At 37.6% G+C, this 22,946-nt stretch overlaps 1 protein-coding gene across 7 annotated transcripts in view; it reads left to right on the top strand.

The window, feature by feature from the left end:
* CASK (calcium/calmodulin dependent serine protein kinase) overlaps positions 1-22,946 on the top strand; it is a 186,843-nt gene that overhangs the window by 40,048 nt on the left and 123,849 nt on the right. For all 7 annotated transcript variants that reach the window (XM_014876769.2, XM_014876767.2, XM_088160390.1 and 4 more), the window contains exon 2: positions 8,603-8,715. In XM_014876769.2, coding sequence (XP_014732255.1) covers positions 8,603-8,715 — 113 coding nt within the window. The remainder of the gene's footprint in view (positions 1-8,602; positions 8,716-22,946) is intronic.

Here is a 22,946-nt window from a genome sequence, read left to right as displayed (position 1 = left end):
TTGGCCAGTGCTCTGCTGAGGAAATGCTGGTGAGACCACAGCCTGGCATGGAGCAAGGCTCTGGTACACATGAATGGGATAGAAAAGTTCTCTGAATGGAAAAAGAGAAAAATAGTGATCATCATCTCCAGCTGATGTGCCAAGCCTGATGGTGCTCTACATCTCTTCTTTGGAAGGCAAAGATATTATTTTTAATATACTCCCTTTTGTTCCTATAATTGAAGTGCTTTTTTTGACACATTTGTTCATTCTTGCTGCTTTTCTCCTCACTGTTGAATGATTTAATACCTAAAGTAGTTTTACTTTTTTTGTTCCTGTTTTCGTTCACTTCCTGATCTTCTGTTCTTTTTCTTTGCAAGGAAGAGAAACAGGCAAAACACTTGGTCACGTATTAAAGGAGTCTGTTAGGAGAACAGCATCAGTTTTTTGAACACTCTTGAGCTGATGCATTTGATTCAGCTGCTGGTGTGTTTTGTTTTTCTATGAAGTGTTACAAAATGTTTGAGTGTAAAAATAAAATTTTGACAATTTTGAGTCTGTGCATTTCTTCCAGTACTCACAGTGGAAATTTATCAGTGGACAAATCTCTCCTTATTCCTCCCTCTCCTGTTCAGCTAGAGGCTGTTCTTTGATTACCAGTTTTTACTGGCCCAAAATCACTTCTTGTGTCAGATATAGATTCTCATCTACCTCAAGGTGAACCAGAAAGTTACATTCCTCATCAGTTTCTTGAGTTCTTTATTGCTGAGGGAGCAGAATGTTTCATTTCAGCTTAATGAACCAATTTTGATTCTTCTTTCATACCAAGAGTTAAAAAACTAGTCAAAAAACCCTTATTGGAAAGTTCAATTTTCTGAGATCCTTGTAATTATTTATGCCTCAGGGAAATGTTTCATCATTTACCTGTGTATGCTTTGTACATATATGCCTAAAAATCATTTTTGTTCCTTCTTTTATCCATCTGGAAATGGGACAAATAATCAGGCACTTCCTGAAGATTAAATCTGAAATCATCGTTTGGACCTATGTGCTGTTCTAGGAAAGTGAGAAGAGTGTCCAGTCTGCAATCTTGCAGCAAAAGCAAATTAGTAGTGAATCACTGGAAACATGTCAGGGAAGAAATGAGCTAAAAAAGGAATCTGTGGAGCCAAGAGCCTGAACTCGTTAAGAATTCTACTTAGTAGTTACTTGAGTTTGAGGTCTTGACCCTTCGCTTGGAAATGACCTTTAACGAGCTGAGAAACACGAAGTAAGGGAAGATCTGAGGACAGGCTCTTGAAGGCTGCTCTGTGTCAGAGCTGTTGCTTGTGTTTGGAGCAGTCACCAGCTTGAGTGCCAGCCAGACAAGACCTTGGTGTGCTGTGACCTCCTGTGTGTGCCCTGTGGCCCTGGGAAGCCACCCAGCAGCTCCTGTTGGACCTCTCTCCAAAAGGTTCCTCTTTCTGGACCTGCTACAGCTGCACTGTTCAGAACAATTCTTTTTAAGACCATGAAAACTCTTACTCTACAATATTTATTGAAAAGAGATTTTGCTTCTCTGTGTGTTGAGGTAAATAATTATTTGCAAATGCTTGTTTTTGAAGAGGGAGATGGTTTGTATTTTCTTTAAAAAAAACACAGAAGTATCATTTTTGATAGCAACAAGTACATGTTCTGATAAAATTTATTAAGCACATCCCTTCAGGAGTACCCTCCAGCTTAAACCCTTTTGTGACTGTGAATAAAATAGGAGAATTGACAAGGGTAAGGTCAATGTTAACAGGTAATTGTGGAATTCAGAAAGTGAAGTATATGTGAACATAAAAATACTTTCTGAATCCTTTGTGTGTGAAGAATGTTGCAGATGCCTGGTGTGCTGAAATATTTATTTCATGGTAATAGAATAGCAAATTTAGTGAGCATTTTATCTCAACATTCTTCCTTTTCCACCCCCTCAATATCCCAGCCACTCAGTGTAAAAGAAGAGTTGTTTACAAACTATAGATACATTAAAGATATTTTTACATACCAGCATCTGTTTATCATGTATGTATGCTTAAGAGATTTGGTAGATATAATTTTTGCTTGATAAGGTGAAAAAGTAGACCACAAAGTTACCATTTTTATTGGTAGAGATGGCTGCTCGTTTAAGGATAGCTGATCCCCCTTTGAGCTTGCAGGTATGAAAGACAGAACAGAAGAAATGTCTTTCTGCCTGTATTTTGCTTTTATGCTGACAAAGCCATGGAAACAAGCTTCTGAATTACTTCGAAAATCTCTAAAATTGAAGGTAAATATTTTTTCGGTTTGCTGCATGAATTCCAAGCATACCCTAAGGTTTTCTTGAGGAGTATTTCCCTTTCACCAACACTGCAGTGCTGCTCCTTCTCTGGTTTTCTTGTGGATGGAAAGCAATGGTTAAGATTTGGTGTTATATAGCCTTTTTTTTTCCTCTTGGATTAATATTAGAAAGTATCTATTAATATGTGTCCATATTGGGATGAGATACAGTGAACTTCTGTCTTGTGCTTTGTTCTTTGTAGCTTTCACCCTAAAGCTGAGTTTAAACACAGACTTGGTTTCAAAGATGAGCTGTTGAAAAGTAGAAATAGAATGTGATAGAAATATTGCTGTCTGGGAACTCAGTTTTGTGGCTTATACTGGGATATCAAATTTTCTAAAGTGTCATATCTTCAACCCAAACGTTCTTCTGTGCCATAGTCATCATAATGCATTATTTTAAATTTTCCTTTGAGAATAAAACAAAAAGTGTCAACCCAGCATTGCCAGCGATGGCTTTCTAAATGTGGGTGCCCTCTAATCTGAAGTGCTGTTTCACAGAAAGGTTCAATCACTATTTTAAGCTGCAGTGCCATGTGTAAATGAGCTGATACAGTGACTAATTGGAGGTTTAATTAATTTTGGGAATACTTAATTTTCGAAAGAGGTTCACTTCAATTAAAGGCAAAGGGAAAGTTAAAGAACAAATATATGTTATAAATTGTGTGGATGAGTGAACAGGGAAGAAGATCTGTCTCTTTAAATGTAGTAGTAAATTGGTTTTTACCAATAATTGTCATCAATTTGAATACAATTGTTTTGAAAGTATTAACCACATTAGTACAAAGCAGTGTTTGCTGCTTAGGTAAGCAAATGTGCAGCCTTTAAATAAAAAACAACAAAAAAAATCTGGGCATAAATGTCTTCTTTTATATGTATACAACTATGGTATCTTATTGCAAGAAACTGACAAAACCCTTTTTATAAAACACTGATCTTCCATTTAAAAGATTGAATTAGGGTGACTTTAAGACCTGTTGCATGTTTCAAGCTCTTGAATATTAAATCGTGTTAAATAAGGAAAAGGAATCCCAGGCCCTTTACTTCTAAGTGGAAGATAATTTTTAAAGGAGCACTCTGTTCAGTGCAGGAGATGTTGCTCATTATATGGGCTTTTTTCTGTCAAAATGTTCAACTTGTGTTTCTTACTTTTTTTAAACTTAATGAAAAAGAATTAGAGAGCCAAATTACCTTGTTTTATATTAAGTTCCTCGAAAGATTGGAACTCCTTTGGAAGAGACGTTGAGCAAGTTCATGATGGTCTGATATGACCTAAAATCTCAAATTTTGAGGCTCTGAAGCAAAGAGGTTCAAGAAGTGTCTTTATGGGAATTCCATTCCTTCAGGTGGGCTCAGTTCATTAAGGGACATGGGAAGGAAACAGGCTGTGGTGTATTTCAACCACAACCAGTTCTCCTTCTTACAAACTGTTGCAAACTTGGGAGTTTTTTGTTTTCTGGCACTGACCCCCTGGAGAACACTGCTTTTGACCTGAGGCCTTGGAGAAGGCTTCCAAATTTGAGTGATGGAGTTAAAATCACTGGTTGTAGTTTGAATAGAAGTGTGTAGTATCACATGATGAAAGGTTTAGAATTTGAAGTATTAGAATATAGTAATAGGTATGGGACAAGATGGAAGTTCTTGTCTCTTCTTCCCTCTTGTTCCTTCTTCTTAGTTTTAAGTAGTAGTTTTTGGTTGGATAGAAAGTGCTGCACTGCAGGTTACAAGTGTTTGGTCATTAAGTCATATAAATAATATAGATGTTAGTTTTTAATTGAGTAGTTAAGCTTTAAAAAACCTTGCTACTAGCTAAATCCACCATTTCCTCACTTTTAGCTTGTTAGCTCAAAGTAAAGGCAAAAAAAATAAGTAGCCACTAATATATGGTTCCACTAATAGCAGACCACCAGTGATGGAAGGAAAGGAGACAGGAAGCAGGAACAGACAGATAACCTGACAAGATTGTAGTATAAAAATATAGTTTGCAATAGATCAGTTTATGATCATTGTCCTTGAAGTCCCAATGACACACAAAGTTAAATAATTTAAAATTAAGGAGATGATGAAAAAGGCTTTGATGTTATCAACGTTTTAGGGTTTTATTCTAATTCAGGTGTTGTACTACTGAAGGAGAGACTAATTATTAATTTATTTTCTTCAAGTTTGTGTCTAGCTGATAGAAAATGAACTGCTCTGTGCTAGACATTAAAGTTATCATCAGAAAATAGTTTCAGTAGGGCTAAGGTTACATCAAGCCTGCTCTGCTAATTTGAGATTTTGGACTCATTAAAATACATGAGACAACCCTTGAACATTTCAATCCACATTTTCTGGCCTGTATGTACTCACTAACCTCCTCAGTAATGTAACACTTGAATTTCCATCTGCATAAGACAGCAAAACTCATCATGCATCCCAGCTTCAGTTTAAGTTCATACATTTTGGATTTTGGCATATGTTGTAGGTGGGACTCCAAGTGTTCCAGGTGTTGGAGTGTGCTGCTGCCAATCTTGATAAAATATCAGTGAAGAAATCATCTGTCCTTGTGTTTTAAGGAGCTGGTGTAGTCCCTGGTGTGCAAGCTGACTGCAGAGAAAGATTTTGCAAGCTCAGGTTATGTCTGTTAAAGATAGCACAGAAAAAAATTAAATATAAAGCACATGACATGATTATAGTTTGTATGACTTAGAAAATGAAGTCTTATACAACTTAACTCGGTTACCTTTAATAAATAAGCAGTCCGGTCTTTCATGATCTTTGTCTGGGGTTACAGTTGTTCCTTCCCCAGTCTGTCACCTCTGTACTTTAGATCTGTAAAATTCGAGCTGCAAGGTTGGCAAAATGAGCTTTAGAAATTGTCATTTAGCAAGGATGTGATACACATTTCCCCATCTGCAGGCACAGCTGTTGAACAGCTCCTCATCTCAGCTGAGACCTGAATTGTTGTGGTTCCTTTCCTCACTGGGTGGTTTCAGTGCTGAGACTCAGGGGCTTGAAAAACTTTTGTTCCTCAGCTTCTAAATAAGGCTTGAAGGTCTTGTGTTGGGAAACATAGATTTATTTTCTGACTCAGGTTCTACAGCATCACCTTGGGCTGTTATAACTTAATTTGTAAACTTGCTGTGTGCCATTGCAGCTGGAGAGCACTAACTGCAACCATAATTTATTTAAAAGTTCCTTTATGTTGCTTGGCACGTGGAAGTGATGGTGTCTGCTTCATTGATCAGGGCATGTCTCGTGAGTGATTTAAAATTACCTAAAATGGGACTATTCAGGCTTTTGTTGTGATGCTATTGTCATGGGATGCATTCATCTAGTGTAGTGTCTTGACACTGTTTTGAGGCTGTGTGGCTTGAGTATCAGGGAGTGTTTTGAAAAAGTTGGAAGTCTGAGGTTTGTAAATACCTGAGTCTTTCTTCAGGTTATATTTAAAAGTACTTTTATTTCTGTATTAAATTGCTGTATTGTTTCAATAGAATAAGTTAATTGTGTGTGTCACTGAATTTATAGAATCATAAAATTGATTGGTTTGAAAGGGACTTTAAAGATCATTTGGTTCCAGCCCCAGATATTCTGTATTCTGTGCTTTACAGCACGTTTCATTTACTTAAGAGTCTTTGACATTCCTCAATCCAAGTAGAGAAGTCTCTGTCACAATCACAGTGACATTTCAATATGGCCATAAATTTTGAGACTGTAGGGGTGTCTCTGTACATTTTCTGTTACAGAACTGAATAAAGTGCTCTAAATTTTTTGTCCCAGATTTAATATGCAGGAAGGAAATTACTTAAGTCAGGATTTTAAAATGTTAATAGATAATGGAAGGAGAAATCAGGGCATGGTTGTACAAGATACAGGTGGGTTACACACAGACCTGATCCTCTGAGAACTGCAGTTTGTAGGCTCCTTTGATTTATAGTTCTTTCAACTCTCTTTGTCTGCTCAAAGCACAAACACACACTGTGGTGGCTGGGCAAGCTCTCCTGCCCAGGCTTGGCAAAACCAGGAGATCTAAAAGTAGCTCAGCCAACAGCAAGAATTACTGATGTTCATGGAGTTTGGGTGAATTAACAGAATTTGGGGATCTGCCTGCAAGTAAGGATATGATGTTGTGAGGTATCTCTGCACTCCAGTGATCTACTCTTCTATACCAGAATATGTTAAAAGCATTATTTAATGTCTCCAGAAAGGCTCTGTGGCAGGGGGAAAAACAATGACAATTAAAAGAAAAAGGATCCTTTGAATTAAATACATTTCATTTCTAGTGATTTATGACAATTAGGAATGAAAGGAGGTGTTGCCAACATTATTCCAAAGCTGTGGTTTAGGTTTTGAAGTGTTTTTAGATTAGCATAACCTAAATGTATTTATACTATTTTAAAGCAATTTTGCTTTGAATGCTAAAAGAGGAAGCAGGAACATGGAATAAGAAGGTGACATTGATCTGTATAAAGTGGAACTTTTTTGTAGAAGATCACTTTTTGAAACATGGAGGAAGGATTCTAAGCCAATAGCTGTATTCTTCCAATGCCAAATGAAGTCAGTTGAACCTTTTTCATTAGATGATGAAAGTGAATTTCTGTGTACTAGAGGCTTAATTGATCATCTTTTTAAAAATATCTATGGTAATTTTTGGTAGAAGACCAAATACTGAATAATAGTGGGATGTGGATTCAGAAGAGAAAATAGCCATCAGTATGGGGGATTTCATTGTGTGTTTGGAGCAAGAAAAGAAGAAAGAAAACAAACATGTATTTTCTTGAGTAGTTTGTTCTGAGTACATCACGTGTCTACAGCTGTGCTAATAAATGTCTTCGTTACTTGTGAATGTTTAGGTTGGGATTCATTGACTACTTTTTTTACTCATGTTCTCTGTCAGAGAAAATCCTACTTCAAGAAATCTTTGCAAGTATGGTGTATGTTGAAAGAGTACAAAACCTGGATTTTAGCTATCTGAGTACAGGTTTGGTAGTGTGATGAATTGGACACTTCAGATCATCTGGTGTGTAAAGGAATACCAAAAGCCAGTTATTAAGGTTTGTAAGTGCCCTCAGAGGGACATTTCTGCCTCCTCAGGGTACCTTTTATTTTGAGAATGTGTTGCTTTGCAATCTCATTGCTCAGAAATGTGTCAAATAACTTCCAGTTCATTGTTTGAATGGAAGAATTTGTCTTTCAAGCTGTATTAAAGCATTTATTTCACTCAGCAGGTGAATGTTCACTCAATAGACAAACTTCTGAGCAAAGGCTCTTTTCATGCTCAAATTTTCCCTCGCATCTCTTTGAGAAGACTTTAGAATGGATTTCTTTAGAACTCACATGTCTGTCATTAAATAAGTAGCAGTAAAAAAGGATTGATTTGCCACAGCCAGTGCACCCTTCAAACAATCCTATTCTGTTTTCATAGCATACTAATATTTCATGTTTGAAAGCTTGACTTACCCTGTGTATCTGATGGTATTGGTTGTTATTAACATTGGACAGAAGACTCCATACCATAAGTTAAGGCACCAAGAACTCAAAATCATCTACTAAGAGGTGCTTCCAAAAACACATTTGTGCTGGTGATTTTTAATAGGTTGCCATTGTTCTAACTGATGTTTTGGCAAATTGTAACTTCAGTTTCGAAAAATAACTACTCTTTTTTATTTGAGTGCAATAGTAACATTTGTTTGAAGCAATTCAAATATTTTCATCTGTAACTTCTGGAATTCTCTAAGTGCCATAGATGAGAGAAAATCATAAGTTTTTGTGGAATTGTGGAATTTCGAAGTATTGTAATCTATACAATAGATTGTTTACAATAGGCTGTTTGTATCTAGTGATGCCAAATTTGAAATAAACCTAGCTCGTGTAAAACAGACAAACAGAAACAGCTCACAATTCTGTTACTCTTGTCGTCGTCCATTATCCTTTCAGATTAGGACTGAAAGAAGGAATGGATTTCTCACCTCTGTTTTTCCCTCCTATTTGGATTTTACATCTAAATAAGGTCCACTTAAAATTTACTAATGATGATATCAGTTACATATTACAAGAGGTTTCTAAGAATATAACCTTTCTAAAGGGGCAGGGTAAGAGAGTATGTCTTAATATAGGAAAACACAAAACTCACAAGATACTCTTTCCACCAGTCCATAGTGGGAACTATTAATTTTACATTTAATGGGCAGCAGGGACGAGAGGTATATTCTGTGTAGATACTACACTTGAATGCAGGAGTCAGAGCCTTGTTGAGGAGGAGGAGGATGGTTGTTGATGGCTGCTTTCTCTGTTGCTGCAGGGGTCCCTTCAGCGTCGTGCGGCGATGCATCAACAGGGAGACGGGGCAGCAGTTCGCGGTCAAGATCGTCGATGTAGCAAAATTCACTTCCAGTCCTGGATTAAGCACAGAAGGTAAGAATTAATAATTGAGCAAACTCCCAGCAGGCAGATTGTTTTGATTTGTCAGCCTTTCCTGTGTTTGCTCTCTTTATGATACTTCTTGGTTTGTGTTCTCTAGAAGTTTTAAAGCAAGGTCGTAGATCACAAAATTAGCTTAGTGCTTGCGTTTCTGATCTTTAGTAGATTCGGTGGTGATCATAAATATTAGAACGATACTTAGGTCTAAGCGATTTCTATTTCTGTTTGGATTTTTTTCTTAAGATTGTGAATTTTGTAAAGAAAAAAGTAGTTCTGAGTCAAAAAAAGCATACACAGGAAGTAAAGCAAGAACGCAGGAGTTTTGTTTTTACTAGTCTAGATTTAGCAAGTAATTTGCTATAAGTGGGTGAAGATTTGCTATTAAAGTGCAAAATTATATAAAAATATATTTTGCATGTAGTGAGGATTACAGGCAGTGCTGCAGAACTGCTACAGTGTAAACACAGGGCTGTAACTCTCAAACAGAGAGTTTCCTATTTTAGAATAAAACAATCTCTGTGTTACAAGGTGACCACACAACTTGTGTGTGCATAAAGGTTCGTCTTTTACCTTACATGGAGAAGAGCATTGCCAGCGAGTGACACTCGCTGTGTTCTCTGTGTCCTCTGTATTTTTTCTGGAGATCACATTCTTTTGTACAGTAATGTTTTTCCAGGGTTCCACTGATGCCATTCTGTGAACCCAACTTCAGCAAAAAAGGATCAATGACTTTGGTTGGTATTTTATAACAAACAATATCTGGAGCCTTAGTGACTAGTTTGATTTACAAGGTAAATCACAGGTCTTGCTTCAAATTTTACCAAATATTTTCATTTAATAGTGCCGTTGCTGTTTCTTTTTTCTAGCCCTCTAACAAATTATAAGCCACATTTTTGACAGTATTCAGCTTCTGATCAGCTCCCTCACGGTTTTGGCAAGTTACACCAAAACCATTGCATTCTGAGCTAGAGAATGTTTATCAAAATGATCTGATATCTTTTAAATAAGTTGTGTCCATACTCTTTTTTTTTTTTTTCTAAACCTCATTTGAGCTGCTGGTGATAGGATACATTTCTGCCTTTGGTGGAATATTTCCTTCCTGGCTCCATGACAGTAAAATTCAATCTTCTGGGGCCATGAAGAATTTCTGAAAGGGCAAAGTCATAGGCAAAAGGGAAGAGACTCATCAGGAGGAAAAGAAAAGCCAACAGTAATAATAGATTCACTGAAAAAAGGATAAATACTGATGGTTTGCAATTTCTGCCTGGGTCTAAAGAACAGGCTTGGGAGTGTATTAAGAAATCTTGTTTTTTTCCAATTCCACTTTTGTTGCATTGTTGTAATTTTAATTCAATGCAGCAGGTCATTCAGGTACGATCATAAACATTTTCTGGGTTTGGTGGTGCTTTGTTTTGTTTCGTGGTTTTGGATTGTTTGGGGTTTTTTGTTTTTGTTGTTTTGGGGTTGGTTGGATTTTTTTAAAGGTTTTGAATTGTTATGCCTTAGATTTGTAATATTAAGACACAAAGACACATAAATGTGTGACTGTGGAGCAAGTTCTTACCTCTACATAAGAATGTGAATTTTTCAAAACTTTTTCCATCTTCTGTACTCCTTGTTTTTCCTCCGTTTTCATTTGGCTTGTTTTTTAGTTGTTTTTTTGGTGTTCTTGGATTTTTTTTTTTTTTTTTTGTTTGGTTTGGTTTTTTTGTTTGTTTGTTTTGTTGGGGTTTTTTTGTTGTTGTTGTTTTGTGGGTTTTTTTTGGTTTTTGGGTTTTTTTTTTTTTGCATCTCTACCTAGATTCTAGAGGGGTTTTAAATATTTTTTTTTTTCTAGTTTATTTCTGATATGGCATTCCTTAAACACATTGGTGGGCAGCCACGATGGTGGTAATGGTATAGTGTAAATATACCTGTGAGGAAGCTGTGTTTGTAAACTGTGTTAAAGTGTGGGCTGTAATGAAGTGATAAGATTAATTCTTGGAGATATTCTTTACTTGGAAGTTTTGACCTCTTCAAGTTCAATTTGCTCTTGAAGGTTATTTTTGCCCAACTCTCCACCTCCAGTCTTTCTGTGAGGCACAGGAGTGGGAGAACAGGACATTCTGCATGTGAGGGAGCTGATGACAATTCCTTCCATTAATTCACATATATCTAGAGTGCTTAGAGCTAAAGATCCTAATATGCCTCCACACTTTCAGATTAAATCTAAAAAATCTTTGTTCTCGAGTGCTTTTACATCAATACCCCTGTAGGATGATGTGTTTATGGGTAAGAACATTTTTGTTTGTCAGCAGTGTGCTCTTGTGGCAGAGGCAGCCACTGCAGAGCAGAGCATTGCAGAGGTGTAGCCAGCAAGGCAAAGCAAGTGATTGTTCCCTCTCTTCATCCCTTGTGAGGCCACACCTGGAGCACTGTGTGCTGGCTTGGTTTCTCCAGTACCAGGAAAGCAGTGGTGCCCTGGCAGGAGTCCAGCAGAGATGGACTGAGTTGGTCAAGCCTCAGAAAGAGAAGCTGAGATGAGATTTGGTGCTGTCTTCAATTCCTTCATAGAAGGATATAGAGCAGATGGAGCCAAACTCTTCATTTGGGCACACAGTGAAAAGACAAAAAGCCATGTGGACAAATTACAACGTGAAAAAATGCCAATTAGAGGCAAAGAAAAGAAAAATCTGTGCCTGATTCAACAGAGAGTGGGTGGAGAACATCCTCAGAGATGCTCAGAAGTGGATTGCAGCAGGCCCCAAGGTGCCAGGTCTGTTTTGACCTGCCTGGGGCAAGAGTTTGGACTAGGTCACCTCCAGAGGGTCCAACCTAGATGTTTCTGTGGCATTTGTAACAACAGTCCACGTGTAATCTGTGGGCCAATAGAGTTGCAATACTATGTAGGGAGAAAATTTAGGCATAGAAGGACTGTGCTAAAAAAGAGATAATTTTAAACTAGTTTTGATACAATTTTTGAAACTAGTTTTGATTTCTTTAACCTGTGAGGCAGCTGGGCACCGAATATGTTTAAAGGGACTATTTTCTAAACAATTCATGTAGAAAAATGCATACTGTTATCTTACAATAATGGTATCTCCTTACCAGAGAGTAACAAAAACAAGCTGAAAAGCTTCTCTAAGCTGATATGTTACCATTGGTGTTATTGTGGGCATTTGTGGCATATGATGGAGAAGCCACTAGCTCACAAGACAGACTTTTATCAGGTATGGTGTTCTTTCCATAAGGCTGCTCAATACTCATAGCATGTATAGGCACAGACATCTCAAGTGGCTTTTGTGTCTCACTGCATCTCTGCAGTGCTTTGATAATAGCAGAGAAAATTCATGCTATGTAACGATGCCTGGCAGCTAGCAAATCTAATCTAGGCTAAATACTGTTGGATTTATGCATTAGTATTCATGGTCTTGCATATTGTGTATCATCAATCTCTGTAGTGTTGTAATTCAGCCATATTAATGAAGTATATTGACACCTTGTCTCTGTTCAAGTGGCCACGTGATCTGCTGGATTAATGTTGGCTATTTTACATGTTGACAGATTCTACTACAGTTCACTCATATCACAGAGATACAAAAAAAATCAAAAATAAGAAAAAGTGAAGGTTGAATATTTTTAGGCATAAGAGGCTCTTTTGTACTGTTCAGTGGAGACAATCCATGTGGAAGAGTACTTGATGCTCTCAGAAGACAGTAATAGTAGACTCATTGAGATTAAAAAATATATCAGTGTAAATAAACTTATTTTCAAGTACAGCTCTTACTTGCTATACTCAGAACTTTTGGTATAGAAAACTGTGAGAAGCATGTTCCTCATTTCTGAATTTGTTACAGCTCACATCTTAGTTTGGCTTTCCACTTCTTCTGCTACCCTCTTCACATCCCATGCATATTCTCTTGTATTTTTGTTTTTCTCTGCACAACTTGCTTGTCTGATTTTTAGTACCTGCTCTAACACCGAATATCTCTTAAGTGCAGGCACCATTTCTCAGGAAGAGAATGGTGATCAGTCCTTACTACTTAGTAAAAGCCAATACACATTATTTAGCTGCCTTTTCTTAAATCCAGATTGCTTTCTTGTAGCATGCTGAGTGTTTTTAAAGCAATTTAAAGGGCAGTGTTTTGTGCTTACAGTGCATTGAAGTTGTTTTTCAGGATTTAATTCAACATATATTAGATTCTCTTACCTGTAGTTCATTATATAGAAATGTCCTCACAAAGAAAGTGATTACCAGTTCTTCTCCAGCTTTCTAATAGTCTACACCTTATTTATTAGGTTGATGTATGTGGTTGATGTACAGGTTTGTATGCATTCAGGCCACTGTGAAACTGAGTAAATAAGCTGATAAGGAAAGATTGAGGGTTCCTTCAGAGCCCAAACTGGTTCTTCTGGAAGCAGGCTGTGAAGACAGTCTCCAAAATGCTTTTGTCTGTGACAAAGAGCGAAATTGTAGCCAAGAAAGCAGTGTTTTAAATATAGTTCTTGGACTACTTCTAGCACAGAGAGGGGCAGGATAATTGAGTTGAAACTGGCCTTGCTATGGATCATCCACTTAAGGAGAAGAATTCCAAAATTATTTAATGGGGAGTTGGAATGAAAACTGGGAGGGTTTTCTTGTGTTTTAGTTATTGTCTTGTGTGTTTTTTTCCCCACAAAGTGGCCCAAAGTTCTTACTCCTGACTAACTTTCAGATTGAGTGATTTTCTTAGTGTTGAGACCTTACTCTTCTTCTGCTTATTTCATTAGTCAGCTTACCCTTGTCAGTTTTCTTATTTTTATTTATTTAATTTATTTTTACTTTTATTTTTAGAATCATTTTGTCAGGGCAGTGTTTTCAAATGCTTTATTTAGTTCTGAATGAAGTTGCATGACACTGTCTTTAATTTTTGGTACTGGAAGGCCATAGTGAATCATATCTTATTTTTCACAAAAGTATCTGTAAGATTCTGCACTTCTCTCCCTGTGTGTTTTCAAGAGTTTCAGGAAAAAAAATGTACTGTCAGCGTTGAGCTCATCTCTTTTGAGTAAAAAATACTACAAATCTGTGTGTCATCATATTTCATGATACTGTACCATATATAGACTGGATTTGATGAAAGAACGAGTGACTCATTGACTTTGATTTGGAAATACCAGCTAATCTGGAATTTCTGGTTGTTGTCAGTTCTATGTTGTACCAGATTTCACAGATAAGGACAGTGACTTCCTTCTGTGTGACATTATTGAACTGTTGTGCCCAGTTTGGGGCTTCACAGTCTGAGGGATGCCACAGAACTGGAAAGGTCCCTGCAAAGAACAGGATAATCAGGACCCTGCAGGACATGATGGGCAAAGAGATAGTGACAAAGCTGGGTTTGTTTAGTCTGGTGAAGAGGAGGCTGAGAGGATCTAAATATTGGGGTCTGTTATATTGGGGTCTGTTATAATGGGTCTTCAGCTGCTTGAACAACTACAAAAATGTTAGAGCCGAGCTGTCCTTGACTGGAAGCTACTGGAACACAGGGAAATGGCCAGGAATTGTTGCTTGGAAGGCTCAGGTGCAGGTTGGATGTGTTTTTCGAGGGTTTGCTCGATGAAATCACAGCAATCCTGAGTCAGTGTGTGCAGTAATCTCACACTGAGTGGGGGCTGGACCCAATGTCCATCAGAGGTCATTTCCCACCAGCTTTTCTGTGATCTAATGAAAACAGAGGGAAGGCACCATTATAGTTTTCATTTCATTTCATTAAAGGTAGAAAATACGAGGATATTTCAGAGAAGGAGAAGCTCTATACCAGCTTGACTTTGATTTTGAATTACCATTTTAACCCTATGAGAAGCCATTATCCAAGTATTTAGTGACTGTAGTGGTGCAGGTATAATTATTACACAGGACTTTTCTTGAAGATTCATCTAGTGTGTGTGTCTCAGTAGTGAAGAGTTTGAGGCATCTTTTTATAAACCACAACACCTCTGTTCATAAGAAAATGCAAAAATGTGGAATTTTGAAAATAAACTCTAAAATCTTGTTAGCTGACTATCATGGAGTTTGCTGCTGGTACTTTAAATACCACTGTAGTTTCTGTGTGTGCTGTACAAACAATAAAGCAAGTTGGGGTAAAGAGGTAGGAAGAATTTGAATTAACCATATACCTGTGGTAATATAAAATCAAATATAAAAATAAAGCTTTTTAGGATTTTTTTTTTTAAGAATGTCTGGGTCATCATGGAAGGGACCTGTAGTAGTTTGTGCCTCTCAAGAGGACTTGAAGATTGATACTTGAAGTCACTTTTGATGTTTGTAATTTCAAGAGTCTGCCTTTCTGAGGAATGCATTGTTCTTGTCTCAGTTCTCCTTCTTTCACAAAGGGGTAGAACAGGGTCCTGTTTTGGTACAGGGAATGTTACTTGGGCCTTTCTGAAGGGTTTGCTTGTTTTAACTTAATGAAGAATTTGAGGTTTCTTCTTTGTTTTTTCTGGAGAAGCCGTTGGCTTCGGTTATAAAGTCATTTGTATGTACTAAATTCATAAATGTCTAACTTTTATAGCTGTGCTGTAACTTTGATGAACAAAGTGTCATTAGAATTAAATACTTCTGTGCAGAAATGCAGGCTTTTCCCCCAGCAGACACTTCTGTAAGTGTGGCAGCATGTTAACCATATAGCAGAGCCAATGCATTAGTGGAATGCATGAACACATTACAAGGGTTTCTTTCTAAAGCCTCACTTTCTCCTTACTTACTCACTTTCCCTACTACTAAAATTCAGTTCACTGCAGAAATAGTGCACTTGTTTTTCTGGTTGAAAATATAAAATACAGGCTTCGAGGAGTGGGATACTAAGTGTCAGTGACCAAATTGTCATTGTTTTGACCTCGTTTGGAGTCACACATCCAAATTTGATTAATCCCAGGATGCAAATATGATGTTCTGTAGGGAAATATGGTCTGTTATCCAGATTATAAGCAAAGAGTTATACAGGTCAACTATATGGTATTACTTTACTTCAAGAACATAACATTTCTGAAAATATTGATTCAAGCATATTAACAGCAGTGTTCATGAAACATTTTTCTTTCTCATCTTCAGCAAGGAAAGCATAGCTTGGGAATTTATTACACCCACTTTAAGCATAAAAGCAAATTTATCTAATTTTTTATGCACTGTTGCTTAAGTAGAAGGAAAATCATTAAGTTTTTATGTGTTGCAAGCAATTGGTTCTTTATTCCTCCTAATCAGTCTCCAAAACAAGGACAGCTTTGTTTGCTGTGTGACTTCAGTCCCTTGCCTTTAACATGTATCTGATTTTGCTGGGTTTAGTACAGCACTGAACTCACAATGGTTCTGCAGGAGTGCACCCCTTCCTCCCTCTCTTTTAATCTTTACTACTTGGCTACGTGCTGGCTTTGTTCTTCTTGGTTTCACTGTGGTGCCAGCATTGTGAAAAATGACTTTTGTATCCAGTGGCTGAAACCACCGTGGACTTGTTGCCAGATCTTTATGTAACATTATCATGAAGCTGCTTTTGAGAAAGGTGTGCGGCTGAGCAGCAAGTGCATGCAGCATTTCCCAGCTTTATAAAATAAATGGTACACTTTACAGGTTTTCAAAATGCAATTACATCAAGTGTATTTAACTGCCATTTTAATAAATATTCATTCTAAGAATAACAGAGTGCTAATTAAAAAATTGCTGTATCTTGGAATTCTTAGAACACATATAATAATGGAAATTATTATGTAATTAGTACTAAACAGAATTTATGCAGCAGATAATAGATAATTTAGCTGTTATTTTAGTTACATAACTGAGTGTTCAGGTGGCCTAGTTTGAGGTTTTTTAAGTAATCATAATTGATTGAAAAGTGCTCCTATAGTAACATCTCTGTAATCCTTTTTCTTACTTTACATGAGAGGCACTAGAACAGATTACTCAGGGAAATTTTGGATGCCTCATCCTTAGAAATGTTTAAGGCCAGGTTGGATGGGGCTTTGAGCAATCTGGTCTAGTGGGAGGTGTCCCTGCCCATGGCAGGGGCTTTGGAACTACGTGGTCCTCAAGGTCCTTTCCAACCTAAACTATCCTGTGATTCTATATCTCACTTCCATACATGTGAAATAAGAAAATATATTTACATTTGTGAACAAGAAAATAAGACCAATGCCAACTAATATTACTATGAAAACTTCCTTTAAACTTCATGTCATTTAACTCAGTGAAATAAGGTTAATTCCTCTTTGTACATATAATATTGGGCTTAGGGACCATTTGATGAAAATCTTTACTGAAATAACTGGTGAATCTATTTGGTAGTGTATAATATTGAACCATTTTTCAAGGAAATACGCATAATTTATGCACATTTTGGTCATTTCAAGTGTTACAGTATATTTGCTAATTCAGAAAAACTTCATTCAAGACTTTTATTTATATGTCACTTTATCTGGACAATAACTCGTTGGTCCTTGAAATCTGTTGTTTGTATCCCATCTGTTCCCAGGAGCTCACAACCATTTAGAATGCAAGTTTCACTGAAAATTGCACTTTAAAATACTTTAAATTCTTTGTAGATTTGGCAGAAATGTTTGCAGATACTGCTCGTGATCCGGCATGAATCACGGAATTGAAAAGCTGTGCTGCAGTTAATACTAATTTCAAACAGAATGATGCCTGTGGGTGTACTGAATAGTGGAGATAGCTGTCCTGGGTTTGTTTTGTGGGAGTTTTGCCAGTGGTAAGCCTGTCATTGAAATGCTCATCCCAGTCAGCTACAGGTGCATCCTCAGTCAGTCGCTCTGAATGGGATTCTGCTTTGCAAATCATATCTCCCAAACCATAGTGTGAAAGACTCTAGTTGAGCAGAATTCTAAAGAGCCTAATCCTTGCTCTACCCAGAAATAAAATATCTCAGGCACAATTCACTATTACTCAAAAAATACTTTAAAATCTCATGCTATTCCAGCCTTGTCTGTCCCTTCACTGAATATTAGTTGGATGCATAGGACAGTTTAAGAGTACAATGATTTATGTATTTGCATTTGGTGTTTAAATATGTGAAGTATACAGTAAAAGAGATATCTGAGAACTCTGTGTCTGAAACAGGCCTGAAGCACCTGAGGATAATGAATTGTTAAAGTGCATTTGCACAGATGTGCACCCAGAAGTGCTGATGTAGCTCAGAAATATCACTGAGAGGACATTCAGAATAATCTTTGAATGAACAAGGTGGCTGGGAGAGATGCCCAAGGGCTGGAGGAGAGCAGATGACTCCTGTGCTGGTCCTGGTGGGCACCAAGGTGAAAATGAGCCAACCATGAGCCCTGTGGTAAAGAGGAGCCAGTGGCATCCTGGGCTGCCTTAGACAGAGTTTTGGCAGCAGGTGGAGGGAGGTGGTCCTGCCCCTTCCTCAGCACTCCTGAGGCCACACCTGGACTGCTGGCTCCAGTTCTGGGATCCCCAGTGAGGAGGAGCATGGAGTACCAGAGAGAGCCCAGCAAAGGGCTGGCACTCACATCAAGGGACTGAGCATCTCTTCTGTGAGGAAAAGCTGGGAGGGCTGTTTAAGCCTGGAGAAGGAAAGGTTCAGCAGGGATTTGTTGATGTGTACAAATTGATGAAGGGTGGGCACTAAAAGGACAGAGCCAGGCTCTTCTCAGTGGTGCCCAGTGACAGTACCAGAGAAAGTGGCACAAACTGAAACACAGGAGTTTCTACTTCAGCACCAGGAAACATTTTTTTAACTGAGAGAGTGACCAAGCACTGGCACAGGTTGTCCAGGGGGGCTGTGGATTGTTGGAGATATTCAAAGGCTGCCTGGATGCAGTCCTGGACAGTGGGGTCTTAGTGGCCCTGCTTGAGCAGAGGGGTTGGACCAGATCACCTCCACAGGTCCTTCAGCCATTCTGTAATTCCACAGAGGCAGTCCATAACTTTTGATGGGTTGGTGGCTCTCCTGTGAGAGCCTGGCAGAGGCTGAACAGGTTAATGTTTGGGCTCTCCCCTGCCCTACATTGTTTCTCTGTGTTGCTTTGTGGGTGTGCAGAGGAGGTTTTATCACATAGCCTAATGTTCTTCTTTTCTAAAACCCTGGTTTAATTATAGCATCCCTCTTGCTTAGCAGAGCGAAGTATTTGAGCAAAGCAAATTCGCTTGAAAAGGAAATTTAGGTTGGAGGGGTAAGGAAGGGTATTCCTGCTCCAGCTATCCTAGAGCAATAAACAATGCTTGGAGCTTTTACCACTACAATAAGCCAAATGACAAAGGTGTGTTTCTTCACCCTCTTTGCAAAGCAAAGTCATAATAAAATTTATTTTTAGAAATCTGGAAGTATATTTTTAAAAAGATTTATTTTATAAACACTCTCAAAGCTTCATTTTTAAACACTGCTGTCTTTAATTTCTGCAGAATTTATGAGGTATGTCCAACTTCTGTGTTGAAAAATTAGAATGCTTTCCAAAACACTTCTGTCTCTGTACACACTCTGTACTCATCTGACGAACCCTGATTTTTGCCAATAGTCCAGAAATAGGCTCTAGCTGTGCTTGCTGGAATTCAGGCTGGTTACAACCACAGGAAAGATAATAAGCATCAGCTGTATTTTCAAATATTTTCTGTTTGGATGCTAGCATGTATTCTGTTCTGGTTTGTGCAATCAACAAAATCCGAAATTAATTGCAGCTGAGCTGCGGTTTCTGTTAATTCATTGATCCAAAAAGAACCTTCTTTGACTCTTAAATTCTGGGGTTTGTTGTTTTGTGAATCTAAGAATATATGCCACTGTGGTGTGATAAATAATGATCTTTGTGCAACAGCACTGTTAGAATGACAAACCTGTATCCTGCCATAGCAGCAGGACATGGGTAAAACCTCTGTCTTTTGATTGTGTGGGTTTTGGTTGGGACATTTTGAATCCTTTGCAAATCTTGCCTAAAATATTTATTTTATTGATTTATTTTATAAAAGCAAAATTCATGGTTTCTGATCCACAGATGCCTATTTTTTTGTAGTGTCCAGAGTTTTCTCCTAAGTTTGGTGGGTACATCACAATCTCGGGCAGTTTTCCCATCAGTCAGCTATAGGCATTCCTTTTGGAGCTTTTCTGCACCTCCTGGTGTTTTAATGGGATTGGAGATGAACATGTTTTTGAGCTATAGACAATGGAAATTTGCAAAAGTAAAGATGTGTTGGCAAACCTTAATGAATGCCCTAAATAATCAGTTGAGAGTGAGAATTGTAGAGTTTTAAATGGGGGGGCATATTTTTGATCTGTAGTGTATATATGTCTGTATATCCATAATAAAATGAACACATGTGCATAATCCTTCTATGATCTAACTGGTCATCCAGCTGAAAAATTAGGCATGGAAAAAATGGTAAAGCTGAAGAGCAATGACAAACTGCCCCAATCTGTACTGCAGTTGTAGAAACTGCACACTGATCTCCGTGGAAATTTTCATTCTAACATCTGCATCAGCAAATACTTACGAGTAATACATGAAATATGTAGAAGCTGAGACATCTCCGTAGTTTGTCATTATGTAGGAGAGTGTTTAGTCCAGTTATAAACTGTGCCAAGCAGTGGCTGTTTGCCAGGGTCAGAGTTATTTCAGAAGGGGATAAAAAATAGATTTGTAATCTTTTTGAGTAAAGATGATCTTTGAGAAAAGACAAATATTAAGAGAAACAATTAGGTCTACTTGATAGGAAGGCAGATGGAAATACTTGTGTTTGGAAGCTAGCCTGTAAAAATATATCTTGGCTAACATACACAGTAGAATACTGAAGCTGTTTAGCTGCTCAGTTGAGATAAGCATGAAAATTTAAATAAATCTAAAACCTGAAAGTCCTGAGGAGATCTGTGAATTTGTTTCTTCAAGACTTTCTACATTTTACCTGCTGTTCCAGTTCTACCATCTCTACCATCAGTTTTCTTCCAGTATGTTACTTATTTTAATAGAGTGAAAGAAGCTGGGTACAAGCAATAAATTATTGTCTATACAGTTATATTTTAGGTAAAAATCCATTTTCTAAAACCTTGAATGAACGTATTTTATATTAATTAATTTTTATTTTTAATACTGCATTGAATTTTTTTTCTCTGTGTTTTAAAACTACTACATGTATAAGCTGTAACATTAGGACAGAGACCTGTGTGTTACTGAGCACTTTCTGACAGGGCATTTTCCAGCTACAAGCCATTTATTTTAATGGTAACATTTATCAGAGAAAGTCTACTCACACTGAATATATTGTATGTATTTGAGTTTTTAATATGAATCCAACCAACAAATACACACAGTGACAGTGAGTAAATTGGCAATATAAGCAAAATTACCATGATCTATGGTTGGTTTAGTTAAAATCTATGGTACAGATTTTCTTGGGTGGTTGTTTTTTAAGATCTCTTCATTTGAGTAAGATTTGTGGTGTGTTTCTTGGTTGGGGGATGGTGTTTGTCCTATGTAATTCTTTTGCCTAAAATATTTAGTGGTCAATGTTTTTTCCTGTTTTTTGAAGTTGGTGTAGAAGGAAAAGCCCAATTGCAAAAGAGACTGGTGCTAAAAAAGTAATGTTTTGTTGTTTCAAAGTGTCTTAGCATTTGTTAAGGCAGTTAAGTGGGAACTTAATTTTAATACTTTAAATAACTAAAAAATTACTTTACAGATATATTCTAAGTTCCATTGAAAGCTCCTAGCAGAGTCAGCAGTATAAACCCCAAGCTTCTGGATTTCCTTTGGAAGACTAACTAAACTTAGATTTTAAAAATACAGTTTTATCTGCTGTGACAGAACCAGTTACTATAGCTTTCTTAATGTCTGTCACTTTTAACAACTGTAAATTGTCACTATATCACAGGCAACTTTGTTGCTTGTGATATAGTGACAATTTACAGTTGCAGATATTACTGAAAATATTGTCTTAGTTTATAGCATAATGAGTAGTGAAAATTACTTTTGAAATACTAGTTTGCCTGAGCAAAGTAGATTTTTTTCCTTTCCTGTATCAAATTAAGATTTGAATCTTAAGTTGCCACCACAAAATGTTTATTACATTTATATGTAATACATTCCATGTATATGTGACACATCTGTTTTCAGGTCTGTACAGGTTATCATTGGTGTCATTGCTGTACCCTCTTTGAAAAGCTGTACTAAACTGGAGCCTGTGTTTCCAGCACAGGGCTGGACAAGTGGGGCTGACAGGTTTGCACAGAAGGTTTTAATCTCTGATGTTGTAGTTCCACAAGGACCAATCTTGTGCTGCAGGCTGATGGGGCACTCACCCTCTCCATCTCTTAATAGCTTATCTTACCAGTAAAGGAGCCAGGATTCCCTGGGAATGTAGGTTGGTAACATCTGTGACTATGAGATGCCACTTACCATCTGTGCAGTGTGTGGGTGAGTATCACTGCTCTGCATCTCCTCCCCTTTCCCCCTCAGGAGGACTGAACAGCTCCTGGCTGCTGATGGGGAAGGGAAAACTCTTTCTTTATTCCAGCTTCCTTACTCTGCACTCCTGTGGCTTCATTTGTGTTTGCTTTGGTACTATTTTACCTTTGGGCTGATTTATTTTAATTCAAGTTGGGGGAAAAAGTCCCAGAGGACTTGCACCATAAGTCTCCTAGTCTTTACTGTCTTGTTGATTGTCTTGCTTCCTTCTTAAAATGCACCTTATTTAGAAACCTGCTAGGGTTGAAGAAGAATTATCCTGTTAAGGGGAAAGCACAAGCAAACATTTTGCAAACAGTTTGAGTTCGTTCAGTTGAGAATTTTGATATTCCCTTTAGGGGAAGATGATTCTGTGTGATGTGTGTTATTCTGGAATCTGAGACGAGCTGGTGTGAGATGGTCAGAAAACAGAAGAGATTTTCACTTCTTCTTAGGGCTCCTAGTGACTCTGTTTAAGACAGAAATGCAGTGTGGAATTGGAATAGGAATTATAGAAGCATGTATTACAAATAGCCATGGTTGATACCTCAGTTCTTTCCTAAATAGCTCATAGGCATTGTTCTGGGGGGGGCTTTTTGCCTTAAACTACAAGCACTGTAGCTGGAGAAAGTGCATGCACAAGGTTACACAGTGGAGTGAGAGGAGAAAGCCTCAAACCTTATCAAAGCTGCAATAGCAGCTTATTTGTGTTCCTGTCTACTTGGTAGGACTGGTCATCAAATAAATACCAATTAAAGATTTGAAAATATGCACTTCATTCTAGAAATGGTCTGGGCTACCAGGCTTTTTGCCATCAA

The sequence above is a fragment of the Sturnus vulgaris genome, chromosome 2 (assembly GCF_052056855.1).
Source record: "Sturnus vulgaris isolate bStuVul1 chromosome 2, bStuVul1.hap1, whole genome shotgun sequence".
NCBI lineage: Eukaryota > Metazoa > Chordata > Aves > Passeriformes > Sturnidae > Sturnus > Sturnus vulgaris.
The sequence above is the reverse complement of the archived record's forward strand: the minus strand, read 5'-3'. Positions and strand labels throughout refer to the sequence as shown.